The 17,475-nt window shown below is 35.7% G+C and overlaps 1 protein-coding gene across 1 annotated transcript in view; it reads right to left on the bottom strand.

Annotated features, from left to right (window-relative positions):
* LOC130080162 (uncharacterized) overlaps nt 1-7,346 on the bottom strand; it is a 42,635-nt gene extending 35,289 nt beyond the window's left edge. The window contains exons 1-2 of the mRNA XM_056245459.1: nt 7,317-7,346; nt 4,428-4,559 (exon numbers count right to left, since the gene is read on the bottom strand). Coding sequence (XP_056101434.1) covers nt 4,428-4,559; nt 7,317-7,346 — 162 coding nt within the window. The remainder of the gene's footprint in view (nt 1-4,427; nt 4,560-7,316) is intronic.
* Between the last annotated feature and the right edge of the window lie 10,129 nt (nt 7,347-17,475).

Genomic DNA, 17,475 nt, shown 5'->3' with positions numbered 1-17,475 from the left:
CTAATGACTGTTAGTTATAGTTACAACATTACTGTCAACAGAATACCTAAAGGGGACCATCAAAATAAGTGTTATAGATTTCTCTGATGTTTCCCTTGTACCATTCCTAAAAGTGATTTTTACATAGGTAGCCTACATCTGAAATAGCAAGCAAGCATTTGTTGATAAAAGCGATGAAGTGTCACAGATAATCAGAATCAAGAATCGCTGGAAATTGCTGCGGAGGAAAGGGTCAGTCGTAATGGTTAAAAGGCAAAGTACAGCCTCGCTTTACTTTAAAAAAAGGAAGATAAATGAAAAGAGAAGCTTTTATCATAGCATTTTCAGCTTCAAGGCAATCATCTTCAGAAAACCCCTCGAGGGACCCCACGGCGAGCTCCTGTCAACTGAGTCAGCTGAGGGCGGCCATGACAGAAAGAGGGAGTTGAAGAGGACGTTCTTTACAGCTGATGGGACAAAATGTTGCTTCAAATGTAAATCTTTTTTAAATAAAAGAGAGGTATAGAATAAGAATTTGACAGATAAAAAGTAGAGAGGATACCAACGTACTGAGAATGTAAAAAGGTTCATTGGTTAATGAGGTCAAAGTCAACGTGAAACACCGCTAACAGCTCACAATTCCAAACACACACATTTAAATACCCCCAAAAATAAGACAAATAATATATAATCTTAAAAGTGTGAAATGGACACATTAGCATGTTACAACCTAGGTGCTTTGACTCTACATGTCTGCAAAACTGCAAAAAAATGACTTATTCAAACATTTTAACATCTCTCAGATCCACAGCCGGAACTGCTTGAAAAATCAGGAGGAAATAAAAGCAATAGTGTTTTTTGAAAGACCTCTCACATTTTCTTTTGATTTTTGATGTCAATTACTAAATCATTTTTTTAAAGCACCTGGTTGCAACCTAGGATCATTTGAGAAAAATAAAATAAAAAAGTTATTCTACATTTTTTAAAAGCTCCTATACAGTACCTATACATACAAATCACTGCAGTTTCCAGTTGAAACGACTATTAGTGGTAGTAAAACCAACAAGTTTTATTAATTTTCACAGACATTATGATTACAGGGGCACGTTATTTATAAAGACTTATTTTCGTGTGGTTGCACAATACGTCATGACCTCAAAACACATTTACTATATTTATAAATTAATACATTCTGATGTTTGCATCACAACCAGCTCCATTTGAATGGCTTTTCTTACACAGTGAACTTGCTCAGTAGCTCACCTATAATAATAAAAAATATATTGTTTATGATGCCTCTTCTGGACGCGTCACCTGAAAAGTGAAGCAAATTGAACCCAGAACCACGTATTTCGTAAATGCAGAAATTAAAAAGTAAAATATTTCAAGTAAGTCTGGGTTGACATTAGCAACTGCCACTGAAATTAATAGGAATACTAAAAGATACAGCAACTTTTTTCTGTCATAACTTCGTAATGTATGGAAGCTTGTTTCCGCCACGTGATAAAACAATGATAAATGATAAATGCAACTTTTGATCTAATTCTGTATGTTTCTTGCAATTGCATGATTATATCTCGCAATTACTTCTTTTCTTAGAATTGTGAGATATAAACTCGCAATTGCGGATTTATAATGTCTAATTCTGAGGGGGGAAAAACTCACAATTCAGACATTTGTTTTACAATTGAGGGTTTATATCTCACAATTCTGACTTTATTCAAGTTATTGGGAGTTTGTGTCACGCAGTTCTGAGAAAAATTGTGATGTAAACTTGCAATTGCAAGAAAAAAACAGAATTGCGAGATGAAAAGAGAGATAAATTGTAAGATAAATTACCTTTTTTATTTTTCAGTGGCGTAAACAAGAGTCCATAGTAATGCAATCTGAAAAAGAAAGTAGTTTCAAAGTTGCCATTATATTATATGAATGCCGAATAACACTACTGTTGAATCATACAGAATGCGACTACTTTCAAGTTGTATTTGAATGTAAATTCCAATAAAATAAAATAAAATAAATATTTCATGTTGACAACATACTAGACCATCTTTTTCCATCAGTATGATAATGTAACAAAAAAAACCCCACTCAAACAATTTAAATAACCACAAAATCACCAGGAGAAGATCTCACTATGTTTAAGAGCATTTGAACGTGCAGTGTTCTCGAGTCTGACCGTCTCAAGGACAAAGAGACAGTAAGAACATCTCTCTGCATATGGCATTTGAGTGCCGCTGAGGAGGTGTCTAACACACAACATGCCTGACTGCCCGACATTTACTATAGAGATGACAGACGACACCAGGGACTAGAGTCACCAAGAGTACACACATTAGGACAAAAGCAAGCCACTGCTGAATAAAACAGAGAAAACTGGTTGCATTCATTTTTTAAAACAAGGTCAGAGTTTAGTCTGGCTCAAAACTATTTTCTGTGGTTTCAAAATGCCCTGTGAGAATATTTGACTTTGCAGGTGATTGGAACCATCCTTCCATACCAAAACATATTATGCTAATGTATTATTAATCTTCATGTGGTTTGTGTATGCAGTGTAAATTATATAGCTGACAAAAAAGTGCCTAAAAACAGCACAATAGTCTACTTGGAAGAGACCTTTAAATTGTATGCACATATACATATATATATATATATATAGTATGTATATATCATATTTATATTTATATGTATATGCACTCTGTCATTACAACGTCAGCGTATATGCCTCCTTTCAAAACAAAGTGTAGATCAATAACTTTGAATAAATACTTTTAAGTTGCACTAGTCATAAGAAAGTTATTTTGGAGAACTTGAAACACAAACTTTCCTCTACCTCTGGAGAGCACAACTTTTACACTTAATATGGCAAAAATAAAACACAATTATCAAAATGCGTGTAAAATCTTCCACTCTGGTCTGTCATGTTTTATGTCGCTCTCATCGGCATTAACATTTAGCCCTGCTAGCCTAGGAGTTAAAGGCTTATGAAAGTAGAATACTGAAACTCCCAAAGTTGCTTATGCCGTCAGAAGTACGATGACACAAGCTCTCCGCTCAAATCTTGTTTTTTTCTTCTTCAGGAGCATCCCTGAACTCGGCCACTATTTAAGCTCATTACATGTCTGAGTCTGACAGAAATTTATTACCCCGAGAGTCCAATATTTCTAACCCGGAGATTTACAATTCACTTATCTCATTTTCTTCACTGGAGCTGGAACTTTTAGCTATTTTCAACAGAGCCCAGTGGAATTCAATAAAGTCTCCCTCACTTCCAAGAAGGACTGCCTATTGGACCTGCATAATGAACTATCGCTCTTAAACCCAAAATGTCAGGCTGCTCGGTAAAGCAGAACTTAACAACACCATTTTAAGGGCTCTTTTAAAAATAATTGAATATTTCCATAGTAGGAAATGTTGGCATGTTGACTTGGATATCAGCAAGTTTTCAATAGACTCTTAATCTTTCTCTCAGACTACATTTTATTCAGTAGAGAAATCCAAGAGCTGTCTGATCTACATTTTCTATTAAAAGTGATTTAAACATTGTTTAAAACTCCAATGTGGGAAATATAAAACCTACATGTATACCTCTATTGGCTGCCTACTGCATTTAATGGGATAGTGCACCCAGGAATTAAAATGATGGCATTATTTACAAGCCATGCTTTCAAGATTCTCCTTTTGAGTTTCACGAAATAAATAAAAGCATGCAGGTGGGGAACAGCATAAGGACGAGTAATGATTTCAATTTTATCTTTGGTTGAACTGTTTCTTAAATCATATGCAAAACCACCATATTTGCAAGAAGTTAGCTTTATATTCTTTATTTTCCATGAACAAAACCATTAAAGTTAAAGCGGATGGTTTGGGACTTTGTTTTACTACAATCCTTTTCAAAATAGTATATAACAAAATGCCTTGAGGATATTTGGTGATTTGCATCCAATATATGTTCATCTTATGAACTCAAGCCAAGGTTTCATCTGTGGTTTACAATCATGTAGCTTGTTAGAGATATGGTTTATGCACAAGATATCGACCAAAGTCATGATGCATGACTCTTTAATACTGCATTGTGTAGAAAGTGCCAAAACCCAAACAAACACCCTCCCTGCTGAGTATGCGTTCAGAGAAGCACCATCAAATGAATTATATGTGTGTGCAAGAGACTATGGGAGGCCTGTGGTCCCGTGGTCCTGTGCTTATGACCGACTCAGTACTCCAGAGCTGGAGTGACGTTACTTAAGTGTGATTTAGACTGAATTGAGCAACATTCCCTGAAGGAGATACGTCAAAACTCTCACTGTAATCATGTGTTTGACAGTGCACTCAGTCCCTGACAAACACAGACGGTTCAGATGGGCTTTAGTAGAGTCTGGTGGCATCAGAGGGTTGGTAATTGGAACAGCACTGCTGTGTATTAGCAATCAGAACACAGTGGGACAAACCAGCTCAAATCTCCCACTGCTTAAAGCCGTCCTCATCTCAGCAATGGGCTGCCGATGACGGGAACACCATGCGGTGCAGTCATTATTTACTCTGACCATTTCTTTATTGAGGTTCCTCTCATAGGAGGAACTCTGGAGAGACAACAAGAGAAGGACAGACAGGAAACGAGAGATATAAAAATCTCTCTGCATTAGTCTAGTTAGATGTATAAGTGGTTGATTTGTTATTCTAAATGTATGCAATCTGTTCAGTGAAATAAAGTATGTATGACATTTTGTCAGCTATATTTGGAAGCATTTATTTGATGTGTTGATCTTCACTGTAGAGTACACATTCTCCTAGCTGCTTCTGTCAACTCAGAAAATCAATGTCAATTAGTAAGTTACTTCGGATAAAAGCATCTGCTTAATGAACAAATGTCTATTTAAATATAGATAACATTGTATGCAACTTAATTAATCCAAAAAAAAAATGTATTTAACTTAATTTTTTTAAGTAATTTGAAACAAAATGTTCACATGAATGTTAATTTAAGTAATTAGCTGACACATCCTTACCATGTACATTTTCTGCAGTATCTTTTGTTACATAAATTGTAAATATAAATTAAATAAATTGAATATAGCACACAAACAAGAGTAAACAAACAAACAAACAATAAATACAAATGAATAGAATGAAAGATAATGACCTTCACACAGTTAATTGTGACATAAACTAGATTTTAAAATACATATTTAACATGAAAAATGTTAACACTTTACAAGGTCACATTTGTTAACATTAGATAATGTATGAACTAACATTAATTAACAGTGAGCAATGTATTTCTTACAACATCCATTAATCTCTGTTAGTTAATAAAAATAGAGTTGTTTGTTTGTTCATTTTAGTTCACACTTCACAGTGCATTGTATGTTAACAAACACAACTTTTGATTTAAAAAATGTACACCCACACCAGGCCGTCGCCAAGGGGGATTAGGGGCCCGTGCCCCCCCAGATGACACAACGTGCCCCCCTCATATGGTCATTCAGCAAACTTACTATTGAGACAAAAAAACGTATCCACGTATTCCATAACGAAATGTCGTCAGCAGAATTTAGCACACAGGTGCACTAATCTCTGTAACTTTAAATAACACATTGTCTTCAGAAATATGAAAATTAGTCGGAGCGTGTAAGGCTCTGTGCAAGGCTTACCTTCCCCTGGCCAAGCGGGCTTGTCGAATTTTCTGATTCATTTGCCTGCTAAAAACAGCCTACTGTTTCCATGTAAAAAAAAAGGTAATTTTTCTCAGAATTGCGTGATATAAAATAAAAATGGCAAGTTATTAAGTCAGAGTTGAGTGATATACAGTCACATTTGCGTGTTATAAAGTCAGAATTGTGAGAAAAACTCTGAATGGAGAGAAATCCATGTGAGAATTGTGAGATAAAAAGTCGCAATTATCTTTTAATTTTTTTTATTCCGTGGCGAAAACAAGCTTCCATATACTTCTGATTGCTTTTAGAGGGAAAAGCTGTCCATAAATGCTGGTTTAGGATCAGTTTTCTCCGTAATAAAAGAATATTGGCTAAACTCCGGTGTTTTGAGCGGTGAGTGGATTAGTTTTACACGCGTGCAAATCCTCTCGTTATAATAAGCAGTTAGGCTATGTAAATAAGGCATTATTGTGTATCAGCTTTACTGATAGCCTAGGAACTTTGTGAGATCGCGATGAAGTTGTATAACCGCTTTTTAAAGATTATAAAATAGGCGCTCTTTGCGAGCTTTCTGCCATGTCAAATCCTGCAATAGTCTAGTAAATGTTTTTAAAGGGGAAGCGCAAGTGTTTTGGTGTTGTTTTAAATATAGAATTTGGTCTATTTCAGTTATAAATAGACTAGGGCTGTCAAACGATTAATCGCGATTAATCGCATCCAAAATAAAAGTTTGTGTTTACATAATATATGTGTGTGTAGTGTGTATAATTATTTTGTATATATAAATACACACACATGCATGTATATATTTAAGAAAAATGTGTTATTCATATATAAAATATTTATATTTATATATAATATTAATTATGTATAAATATATATAAAATATATACATGCATGTGTGTGTATTTATATATACAAAATTATTATACACACTACACACACATATATTATGTAAACACAAACTTTTATTTTGGATGTGATTAATCGCGATTAATCATTTGACAGCTCTAATATAGACTAAATAGGGGATGTTATTGTTTTTGTGACTGTCTGTTTTGTAGATCGTAAAAAGTGTGCCCCCCATGAAAATTAAATGCCCCCCCATTCTATATGTTCTGGCGACGGCCCTGACCCACACCCACACACAGGTCTTCCTATTATTATGAGGACATTCCATATAGACATAATTATTTTTATACAAAAACTATGTTATATATCCCCTTACCCCCTATACCTAAACCTAACGATCACAAAAAACGTTCTGTATTTATACATTTTCTAAAAATATCCCATAGTATGATTTATAAGCTGTTTTCCTCATGGGGACCAAAAAAAGTCCCCACAAGGTCAAAAATGTGGGGACATTTGGTCCTCACAACATAGGGAATACCAAGTACACACACAAACACACACTCAGCAGATCAAAGTCCACCCCCAACTGCACTCTCCCAAACCAACAAAATCAGGACTGATCGCCAACAGAAGACATGCAAATGACACACTTACAGATGCCTACTGCCTCTCAAGTACATCCCTCCAGAGATTCCCTGGAGAACTGAGAGCAACGAGGGAGTCCCTGCCCAGAAATCTGTCTCCCGCTCCAGGACGTCTATTGGCTGACTGGCAAAGGTTTTCTATGCCACTTTGATGGAAGCCCTGTGGTGCATGGCATCAACTCACAGAATGCTCCAGAAACGCACAGCTTCTCATTATCCCAAACAGATTACAGCACAGTTCACCTCAGGTTCTGCCCAGAATCACACTATTGGGCTTGGTATCCGGTGCCACAACACAACTTTGAATCTGCCGACCTTATGCTGATTTCCGACGTCTTCTTGAGCAAAAGCGTTTGCTAGTTAAGAGAATGAAGTTTACTAATTTAGCAGGAAGTCTCCTGAGGGCGAGATGTGGAGAGGAGATGAAATTCCCCACGGACACATTCTGAGGATTTCGGAATTCAAAGATGTGAAAAGAAAGTAGCAGAAAGCAAATAAATGTAAACAGCCATCTGTGACTGCGGTTAAGCAATACAATATGCATAACATGCTCCACAAATAAACAATCATTTTACATAAAGTTAACCCAGAAGGAAATAGAGCTATTTTAAATACATTGAATATCTGTATCTTTCAACCCTTATCATAGTTATGAGGAATAAAATGATCCGAATATTTTTTTGGGGGTTGTAACAAATAGGAATATACATTTATCAATTATAAAATATAATAATTGCAACAATTTTAAATCATTTTTATTAATTCAAATTTGTATTATTATAGCCTCCTGAGACCCAGAAAAAAAAAGTTTTTTGAATTTAGTTTTTTTCCATGTCATCACACTGTTTAGAGCACAATAAACAAATGGTTAAAAAACATATATATAAAATAATATTTTATTCATACGTTATGCTATGTCCTCTGTAGTGGACGCCAGGACTAAGTTGTTTAAAAAATAAAATGACATGAAATTATATGTATAGGCAAAAACAATGGGATTTTTTTTTCAATCACCAATACATTTTGGGGTTTCAGGATTTTTTCAACCAAAATTTGTATAAAGATTATTCTCACCTATGTTATGAAAGAAATAATGGAATGAATTGATACACCATTTTACTTTTTGCAATATGTGGGTAAAATGGCCATAAGTTAATATTCCCATTCAATGCAATGTATCTATACACTGTATCTAATTTGCACATTAATGTGTTCTGGGAGCAACATTTAATGAAAGAATAAAGGGTAATAATTGGAGTAATAATTGGCAACATTTTAATAATAATATCTAACATTTCATAGGAATATTGATGTATAATTTATTTCCATATTCACTTGTTGTGTCTCCCAGAATGCCTGATAAACATGATTTTAGTCCTGATGTCCTCTACAGTGGACACGTTTGAAATCAATGCCCTGTTCTGTAACAGAAAGTTTTTTGTTTTTTTTAAACCCCTTAACATTTTCCTGAGATGTTGTTTTATGAAATACAATTTGAAAAGTAGTCCAATTTATATTATAATTACACTATATTATCATATTTCCATAAGAATGCTACATTTGATCACTAAATTAATGTCAGACATTTTTAAAGACCAAGGAGAAGTTGTTTTCATGGTGAAACCTCCAAACATTTGGTATCTCTGAAAAGTCCTGAATGTGCTCTTTACAGGACACCCAGGTTGTGTCATGTGACATGTATGATGTCAGAGAAATTCACTAAAATATAATGTCCACTACAGTGGACAAAAGTCTATTCTTGGGTCCCAGGAGGATATACATATTTAGTTTACTCGACTTAAATTTGTGTTTGTTTTATGCTTATTGTAAAAACTAAGTCAAAATATATGGGCTATATTATTATAGATTATATTAAGATGACATTTCATGTTAATTTAAAGCTTAATGTATGAATCAGTGTATTAGACATATTTTTAGATATTAGAGTGCACATTTTGGTATCAGGGTTCTTAACTGAAGACTTCATATAACATAATAAAATGTCCCAATTTGTACACTATGGAAAGTGTTGCCTGATTTTACCATTAATCTGTCAGGAACCGCTGGAAATAACAGGACCCAAGCGCAGAGATGAGCAGTGAATGGTGATTTATTGACAATAGGATGTGACAATGTGTAACAGTTGCACAGTCCAGAGACAGCCCACAACAGAGGTCCAGACAGGAGACCCGGGCAAGATTGAGCAGCCCAGTAACCAGCAGTCAGTGCAGTCTCAGGATGGGCAGGACAGGACTCAACTCGAACACACACAGACACATAATACAGGAGAAACAAGACAAGAGCAAAACACTAAAACATTAGAGAAGTACAAGGCATGGCAAACACTGTAGTTAAGTAACTGAAAAACTAAACTCTTACATATAAGAGAGGAAAACTAACAAAACACAAAAGTAAATAACTAAAGTAAAACTAGTCTACAACAGGAGAAAGCTAGGTATTAAATAAGTGAAAACCCAGGCTAAAACATAAATAAACTAACAAACTAACTCTATAAATCTAAGACAGAACCAATCAAAAACTAGAATAGCTCAAGTAAAAGAAAGGGAAGTTAGTCTAAGATAACCCAAAGCAAAAGCTGCAAGGATACAAGCTACAGAGAGAGCTTTGGACAATCACACCTAGTTATACCACGAGAAAGGTCTAGATTATGAACACAAAACAACGATCCAGCAAAGACAAGCAACAAGGAAGCACAATATAAAGGGAGTGAAGCAAACAAGGACCAGGTGAAGACAATTAGTGAATGACAACTAGACAAGGACTAAACGAGGGGGCGTGGTAAGTTGAAACTAGGAGGCAAGACAAAAGGAGCACATGGCCAACATAAACAAAGAGAAAGCCATGTGCACAAGCACAAAACAAACATGGAAACATTAAACAAAGATACAAGAGACAAAGCTGCCAGGGCAGAACCCTGACATAATCTTTGCATGCTTCATATTTAGTGATTCGTTTATTAGTAAGCTGAAAGCTCATCCATATAGCTTGCATCTGCTAAAATGTGAAATATTGATCCTATTTTTGGTCTTGCATCATTCATCAGTAGAAGAGCTCAAGTATGTCTCATTCTGCCTGAGGAATTGTTATGTGTGCTTGATTTGTGTTGCTTACACCCTGCTCCCTGTTTATCTCTCCTCAGCACCGGACTGTCATCTCACAGAATGAGGGAAAGTATCTAATTAGACACACAGAGACGTATAAATGCTCCCCGTGTGATGCCAGAATGCTGCTGATGGATTTGGGGCCAAATCTGGCTCTCATACCAGCCTTCATTAAAAAACAGCAGCATCGTCTTCAGTTTCTGTCTCTTTTCCCATAATGCCACAAGTTACCATGGAGATGAGGTTGAATGCACCCTGCTCATGTCAAGTTTGTAACTCTCCAAAACATGGTGACAACCATCTTAGACCAACATAACCCAAGTAATTCAAATAAAGCCACACAAACATCTACTAAATGCGGGACACAAGTCTCCCTTTAACAGGAAAGTTTGTCAAGGATGCATAAAGTTGTCCATATGGTGGCACATACGTAGAATATTGCCTGCATTAAACTAAATAAAATCAAAATCATCAATATATTTACTTAAAAGGACCCTAAGCATAGTCATGTGGTTGATTTTATTGGTTGACCAATGAAGTTAAGAAACCTGGATGGGACTACAACATGCTAACATCAGTATCAAAACATATAGCTTACTAGAAAGTGTGAAATGATCTACAGGAAGGGAGCATTACTAGATCTGGATGGCTAAAAAGCAACTCTTTTCTGCCATTTACAGATCCCAGGGCTTTCGCTGAGACAGGTGATTTCTCAGGACTCCTATTTCAATGAAATCTGTCATGTAGAATGGACATTTTATGTGTGCTATTATCTGCTACTCCCAAAATCCCGTACTGCACCTTTAGAGGTATGGAATTTACTGCTTCAAGTTTCACAGTTACCTAGAAAACCAAGAAAAAGACTGCAAAATCCCAAAGAAAGCTATGCTATGATGGCATTTCTGCCAGACACACTGTTGGTAAGAACACTGGGTAACACTTTATTTGATGGTCAACTTTAGGCATTCTTCTTACTATAAGTAATTTTGCAACTACATGTCAACTTATCCTACTAACCCTAACCTGTCAGTCTACTAAGTCTACTACTGTAACGAGAGTTAGATTACGTAGCAGCACAATTCCTTATAGTTCAGTCAGGACTGCTTCTGAGAAAAATACCAACATGGTTTTATTGGTTACCAATAAAATATCGTCTATTTGTGTTAAACAGAAGAAAGAAGCTCATACAGGTTTGGAACAAGTTGAGAGTGATAAATCCCCCAGCCTGAAACAATAACCAAATATGTCTAGCTACATACACATTTGATACAACAATGCACATAACGATAGTCCTGTCAGGATGATATTCTAAGCAGAAATCCTAATACTCATTAGCATATTGCTGGCGATCAGCAGTCTGCCTGAACTACGCTTGAATTCCATTCAATCATTCAAGCTCTATTTAGTAGAATGTCTAAAGTGGACCATCGGAATAAAGTGTAACCAAACACTGTAATAAAGTGACATATCTCATGTCACTTCAAGAAAATACTGCTATTGGATAGTTCTCTTCAGAACTCAGACTTTCAAAAATGTAATCATAAGTGTTCTTATTAAATGAGCAACTATGGCTACAACTATATAGTTGAGAGCAGCATTTATAATATAACATCATTTGACATGCTTTAGATGAATGAGTCATCATATCAGTAAAGAATCTCTCCATTTTGAGTCACTTCACACATTATACTATATCACATTCTTATACTGTATGTCAATTTATTAACTGAAGGCCATTTGATTTATCCACACTTTTGTAAGCAGCAGATGTCTTCCAATATAAATACATATTTCACAGGGTCTTTTGATCTAAAAGTTCAAACAGGTCCAACATTTCGTGAACCACATCGCATAGTATCCTCCTGGACAACGGTGAAAAACAACCCACTCGCCTGTCAATCAACCCGAATTAAGTACAATAATGAGAAATATTTCTTTAGCACCAAATCCGTGCTAACCAAAAAAAAAAAAAAAAAAAAAAAAACTGTTATTTAAAGCTTATAATTAAACATATTTCACAATATTACTGTTTTTCAAATAAAAGCCTTTGTGAGCATAAGATACTTCTTTCAAAAATATTACAACAAAATAATCTGCATGACCCAAAAATGTTTTTGTTTTTTTTAAGATTCACAGCTGGCTGTCCAGCTAAACCAGCTAAATGCAGGTTGGTGAGGCTGGAAGACCAGTTTAAATCATACAAGACCAACCTAAACCAGCTGAGACCAGCAAACCATCTGTTTTAAGAGTTTGGCTAAAATACATCTATAGTCAACATTTGAAATGGATCAAAACCTTTCAAAGCTATACACGAATTTTGAACAATACCCATTCTAGTCTTAGGACAACTTTGATGAACTTTTTTGATCCACTTCAAATCTTGACTACTGTAAATAATAATAATAATAAAAAAATGCTATCAATTGAAAATTGCAGAGACAAAATTCAGTTAATACAGCTGCTCAAGTAAAAAAAAAAAGAGCATTAGGTTCATTATTCGGCTAAAATGAAAATGAAAATAAAATAGAGCAACAGTGTGTTGATTTTCTTGTGTGATTTTGCACTCATTAACATGCAGCACATTGATATAGTAAGCAATGTATGTATTCATGAAATCAAAGACTTCCCCTGATTAAATCTGATTGGTCACAGTAGACACATTTGAGATGCATATGTGTAAACATACATTTTTCAATTACACTCTCACTTTTTTTAAGTTAAGTCAGCTTATCACTTTTTACAGTGTATCAGGACCACCCCTGGCATATGTTAATACTAGATGTAAAGAGAGCCATAGACTAACTTAACAGTGATTCGGGGTTTACAAACACGCAAAAGCACTGTTACACTTACACATGAAGGCCATGCACATTAGCAATGCACTGTTGTGTCTGACTTTATAATCAATTTAGACAAATAATAATGCCTGAAGAGTATACTTGTTCACACTTCCCTGACTGGCAGTGTTTTTTAGAGAGACACATCTCACCCACTCAGATAATTAAACACTTAAAGCTAACATTTTTTTTGCTTTTGTGTTTGGTCAAGATTTATGTTTCATCCTCATTAGCTAAGTAAAGGAAAAAAAAAAAATACTAATAATCTCTCAGATGCAGTCGTGGTGTGATCACTTTAATGGTATTTGACCATGAGGAGTAAATTACTTTGTGGTTATGAAAAAGCTGCGCTCAATTAAAGCAATTTTGAAAGCATGTACATATGAGCTTTTCTTAACAATAACAATAAGCAATATACATCTCAACTTGTCAAAGATAACACAATAGAATTACAGACTTGCATATAGTTTCTGAATAAGATATTGTCTAGCTGAGATGAACAGATAAATTATGGCTGCTCAATAATTCTGCTCTGCAGCTATAAAACGATATTAGATTTAATTGGGTTCACAAAGAGCACAAACCTATAGGCCCATTCTTGATGGTCTAAGTTAAAATGACGGCAAGACAATTTAGGCCTAATTTAATTAAAATGCCCTTAAGTACCACCGGAACAGAGAAGAATTGTAGAAGTGAGTAATCTAGAAATATCACTTCAATCAGCAAAGGGAATTGATTCTGCAACAAAAGTCTTAGAAAACGCCCCTGGTCAAGTTAAATCAAATAGCATCAGTGTCATTCATCACATTGTGATAGTGTAAGACAAATGTGATATTACGAGATGCAGTGGAACACGGGGCTAGTTGTCACAGAGTCTATATCTCAGAAATACATACTTTTCTCTTGCTGTACTTCAAACAACAAGTTCAAGTTATTACACTTCACTCTTAAAAATAAAGGTCTTTGCAATGTAAAAAGGGTTCTTTAGATGTTTAACATTTACATTTATTCATTTAGCTGACGCTTTTATCCAAAGCGACTTACAATTGCTATACATGTCAGAGGTCGCACGCCTCTGGAGCAACTAGGGGTTAAGTGTCTTGCTCAGGGACACATTGGTGTCTAACAGTGGATTCGAACCCAGGTCTCTCACACCAAAGGCATGTGTCTTATCCACTGTGCCATCACCCCACCAAATGTTTAAAATGTTCTTTGTTCCAAAAATGGTTCTTCTATGGCATCACTGAAAAAAAACAACCGTTTGGAACCTTTAGCTATATTTTAAGAGTGTACCATTTATTTTTTCTCCAGAAATGTATATTTTTATTCTGCAAGGATGCATTAAATTGATCAAAGTTGACATTAAATACATTTATATTGTTACAAACAAATCCAAAAAAAATGCTGTTCTTTTAAACTTTCAGCATTGATATTAATAAGAAATGTTTCTTGAGCAAATCAGCATTTTAGAATGATTTCTGAAGGATCATGTGACAGTGAAGACTGGAGAAATATGCTGAAAATTCAGCTTTGCATCACATTAATACGGAGCCTAAAGGGACGTGGTGGTGCAATTTTTTTTAGGATGGGAGATTTTTTTTTTTTCAATCTTTTGCGTTCCCCCGAGAAACTTTGCGTTCCCTCGCAAAACTTTTGCGTTCCCTCGCAAAGAAATTTGCGTTCCCACGCAAAATGTTTACGTTCCCTCGCAAAGTTATTTGCGTTCCCTCGCAAAGATATTTGCGTTCCCACGCAAAACCTGTTGGCAGCTTGGACAGACACTTCCTGTTTAATGTCCCGCTGGCAGTGTTTCAGAGCTCCGTACGTTAATGGAGCGTTTCATAGTGTTTGAACTTGGACTCCAATATAAAGAAATGCGGTCAGTGCTTAACTCAATGTGTTCAGTGAAGTTGGCAATATATTCACATGCTATTCGAACTTCCCGGATCAATATTCTTGAGCTAAACGTTGTTAAAACACAAATGACACCTATTTACAATCACAGTAACCTAGACAACGAGATATACAACCCAATTCTCCTCAAAACGAGCTTTATAATATATAAATGGATCTCTATGAGCACGCAGGCGGCTGAGTCCGAAGGGACCATCTGCAAAGTGCAATATAACCCCAAAAACGACTACAGCATCAACTCATAGTCAAAAATATAAAAACAGTCATTAACTTCAATGTTACAAACCACCCAATTCAGTTTACACATCAATGGTAAACTCACTGGTCATACTGCACTGCTTCTGCACATTTTATTCAGTTATACAACACTTAGTTTGGGAAGTAATTGCACATAAAAAAATAAGTAGGCCTATTCTTTACACAAATTGTATTGGTACTGTACGCAGCTAACATAATAGTACCATAGCTTTTGCATTATATTTGCTTACTGAATTTGATGGCATTACACTGTAGCCTATAACAGTGTGAAGTTACTGAATATTTTTTCTAAAAAGGGTAAAGTTATTGGAACTGAATTTGGTGACAGTAGCCTACATTGTATCACAGTGAAGCTATTGAATATGTTAAATCATATAAAATGTGCAGAAGGGTTTTGGGATTTGCACTTTGCAGACGGTCCCTTATTCGGACTTGTCTCGCCGGTTAAAGACATTTATATTATAAAGCTCGTTTTGAGGAGAATTGGGTTGTAGCTCGTTGTCTAGGTTACTGTGGTTGTAAATAGGTGTCGTCTGTGTTTTAACAACGTTTAGCTCAAGAATATTGATCCGGGAAGTTCGAATAGCATGTGAATATATTGCCAACTTCATTGAACACCTTGAGTTAAGCACTGACCGCATTTCTTTATATTTGAGTCCAAGTTCAAACACTATGAAACGCTCCATTAACGTACGGCGCTCTGAAACACTGCCAGCGGGACATTAAAAAGGAAATGTCTGTCCGAGCTGCCAACAGGTTTTGCGTGGGAACGCAAAACTTTTGCGTGGGAACGCAAATAACTTTGCGAGGGAACGCAAAAGTTTTGCGAGGGAACGCAAAGTTTCTCGGGGGAACGCAAAAGTTTTGCGAGGGAACGCAAAGTTTCTCGGGGGAACGCAAAAGTTTTGCGAGGGAACGCAAAAGATTAAAAAAAAAAAACTCCCATCCTAAAAAAATTTCCACCACCACGTCCCTTTAGGGGCTCCGTACATTAATAAACTACATTATAAACATTAAAAAAGAAAACATTTAAAAGGTACTGTTTTTTCTACAAATAAATGCAACCTTGGTGAGTATAAGAGGTTAATTTCAAAAATGCTTTAAAAATCTCACAGACCACAACATTTTGGACATTAGTGTACATTATGTCTTGGCAAAAACAATGGTTTGATATGTTCAGCTACCCTTCAAAATTTCATGAAATTTTGCTAAAAAGCCTACCTCAAATTGTGTGACACTAGTGGAGTGCGTTGCCACAAAAGGTAAATGTGTATTAAATGAACTTGTTCTTTTAACTTACAAGCACCGCTGCCATCTGGGTATGTTATCACAAAAGGTCAATGTGTCTTCAATGAACTTTGATCTATTTTCCTGAGCAGCAGCAATGGTAAGCTTTAAGGTATGCACCTAGACATTTGACTGAGAATGATTCATTGGAGAGAGCACCCGTTCACTTCTATTTTTCTGGAACCACAATATGAACATGACACAAAAGCACTGGTATGGACCATAAAATGTCCCAGTAAAAATAGATAAATAGGGCGATTTCAGGGGGATTGGGACACTTTTTGCAATTGAGATGACTTGGAAAAAGTGTCCCAATCAACCCGAATTCACCATTATACAAGAAAGCAATGGATGCAAATACAGTATTGATAAAGAGTAACTTTGTCCCTGGCACAAAACTGAAAAGCGTAGTGAAGTGGCAGTGTATAAATAGAGTCACAGGCAGCGTACATGCATGAGAGGGGGTTCTGCAGAATGATTAGCTCAGACAGCTTGAGTAGGAGTTGTTGAGCAGTGTGACAGCCTGCAGGAAGAAAACTGTTACTTAGTCTGCTTGTGTTGGTCTGAAAGCCCCTTAACCTTTCTTTTCCAGGTTGTAATGGACAGATCATGTGGCTGGTAACAGGGATGCTGCAGGCCTTTCAAACACACATAACAGTGTAGATGTCCTTGATAGCGGGAAATCAGCCCCACTGAACGGAGTCATGTTCATCGCTCAGCTTTTCTTGTTTCAGAGTAAATGCCACAGAACACAGAAAACAACAGGTTTTTATATATATATATATATATATATATATATACAGTATATATATGTTCACAATGAAACATCTTAACAGATACAGTAGTTCACCCAAAAATGAAAATCATGTCATTATTTAGACCTACTGTTATTATTAGATTTTTTTTTTGTCTTGAAAAAAATATA

Source organism: Rhinichthys klamathensis, unplaced genomic scaffold (genome assembly GCF_029890125.1).
Source record: "Rhinichthys klamathensis goyatoka isolate OS25496 unplaced genomic scaffold, OSU_Roscu_1.1 h1tg000030l_1, whole genome shotgun sequence".
In the NCBI taxonomy this organism is placed as follows: Eukaryota; Metazoa; Chordata; class Actinopteri; order Cypriniformes; family Leuciscidae; genus Rhinichthys; species Rhinichthys klamathensis.
The sequence above is the reverse complement of the archived record's forward strand: the minus strand, read 5'-3'. Positions and strand labels throughout refer to the sequence as shown.